This window comes from Opisthorchis viverrini (assembly GCF_000715545.1).
Source record: "Opisthorchis viverrini unplaced genomic scaffold opera_v5_153, whole genome shotgun sequence".
NCBI lineage: Eukaryota > Metazoa > Platyhelminthes > Trematoda > Opisthorchiida > Opisthorchiidae > Opisthorchis > Opisthorchis viverrini.
Genome location: NW_008751810.1, coordinates 1,164,159 through 1,166,024, shown reverse-complemented (window position 1 = coordinate 1,166,024; position 1,866 = coordinate 1,164,159). Strand labels below are relative to the sequence as shown.

Here is a 1,866-nt window from a genome sequence, read left to right as displayed (position 1 = left end):
TTGACTACGAAGCTCACCAACAAAGTTCAGATAATCGGAGCCACAAGAAGGAGGCGCAGGATATTATTTTTTCACTTCCCACTTGGCATATGCTGTTCAACAACAACCACTAACCCACCACTACGCACTGACGATGTCACCTCGATTGGTGATGGAACATTTGCAACCAAATTGCCCAGCTCAGCGAACAAGCCAACGACCAGCAAATTCATGCTATTAGTGGTCTCGGGGTTTCAACCTTCAGTACTGCTGCGCAAAATGTAGTTATGCGACGTGATATGCCTTTCCGGTCAAGCTGCCTTCTGTGTAGTCTAACTGGGTGAGATGCGAGCACTGACATATGGACAATAGGCTCACACTATTCCGCGCAATTTCAAAAATTCGCCAGACCACTTGGATTCGTCACGCTGGGCTGTTGAGTGGCATTGAGGGATTTCTCTGAAGCAAAAGTATCATTCTATGAAATGCCTGATTGAACTAACAATGGTTGAAGTGAGAAATATTCTATTTTCGTCTCATCCTCTTCCGCCACCGGGTTGCGTCCAGACTCAAGCTGCTTTCCGAAAACAGACGAAGGGAATTGGTATACCCCTACCACCAACTAAAAACATCCTTGCAGCGATTGTGGTTACTAAGAGCGCTTTTCTCCCCCCGAGTGGTGTCAGATGACCCCACCGTATGGCGATCAAACACATCTATGAAACCTGAACGTACTGGTAGTCGACTAGTCAAGCAGAACGTTTGTGTTCGGACTAGCTTATATAGGGGTTTATTCTAGTGATACTACTCATACGAGAGTGGTCGACCGATAAACCTCGAATTTGTGACGGATTTGGTGGAGCCACAAAGGACTTGTTGTTAGAGTCGTTCAGGAACACAACAATATGACCAAAACGCAGACGCATCAACAATGTAACGGATGAGTCGTGTGGTGCATCTTAAAGAATCAGCGTAATCCGCGTGGTAGAATGACAGCATAGCGAAAGGTACAATCGGAAACTTGCCTGCAAAAGTCCATAGGTGAAGAAAGGTGGTGATTTCGTATGATCAGGGAGTATTGCATTCACTTGCGTATAAGTCAACAACGAAACCGCCTGTGACATAAGCTACTGAACACGTGCACGGATATAAATTTGCCTGAATATGCCGATCGGTAAACTATTTTAACACCATTCAGGGGTTAGCTAATACGCACTCATTTTCAAACTAATTTGGTTTTTCGATAGAATCACCCGGAACCCAGCTGAATCTCTCGGTTTTGATGATGTTTGAGAGGTGTTTCCTTACAGTGGTGGCGGTGGGTATTTTACATACCCTTACGATGTTCTAAAACACTAGTGTATGATTATATTTTTACTAGACCACTACTTCGTTGACCACTATTTCGTTGTCCAGTCATCGGTATATCTCAAATTTTGCATCTTTCTGCCGAAATTTATCTTGTTAGAATTTGACACCAAGTTCTAGCATTCGACGATACGCTCAGCAAAGTACACTGAGGTAATTAGTTTCGTCTGCTCTGTCGTTCCCAATGTGGTGGGAACCGTTAATACGGTGTTTTCTATCGAAGCTTATCACATCAAGGCTGTTCAGATTCTGTCGCGCTAGTACAAATATCATACATAAACGATTCAATATTTGTAGAAAACAGGGGCTGGATGCATGAACAGTGCACACAAATATAATCCTCGGTATGGATATAGTTTGTAAACGTTAAAGAGAGAAAATCCCACGTGACCGCAACTGAAGCGAGCAAGCGATTGTCCGAATGAGTTGATCATCCCACGGTGCTGATGGAACCGAATCACCGGAAGCCGTGCCGTTGAGTTCACAAAGGGGGTAACTAGAAGGGAAACATGCAGGAAT

The 1,866-nt window shown here is 44.2% G+C and overlaps 1 protein-coding gene across 1 annotated transcript in view; it reads right to left on the bottom strand.

Moving 5' to 3' along the window:
* Positions 1 to 1,632: 1,632 nt before the first annotated feature.
* The window catches only part of T265_06995 (hypothetical protein), a gene marked incomplete at both ends in the record, with an annotated part of 11,721 nt that continues 11,487 nt past the window's right edge, over positions 1,633 to 1,866 (bottom strand). The window contains one exon of the mRNA XM_009172412.1: positions 1,633 to 1,843. Within this exon, the coding sequence (XP_009170676.1) occupies positions 1,714 to 1,843 (130 nt within the window). The remainder of the gene's footprint in view (positions 1,844 to 1,866) is intronic.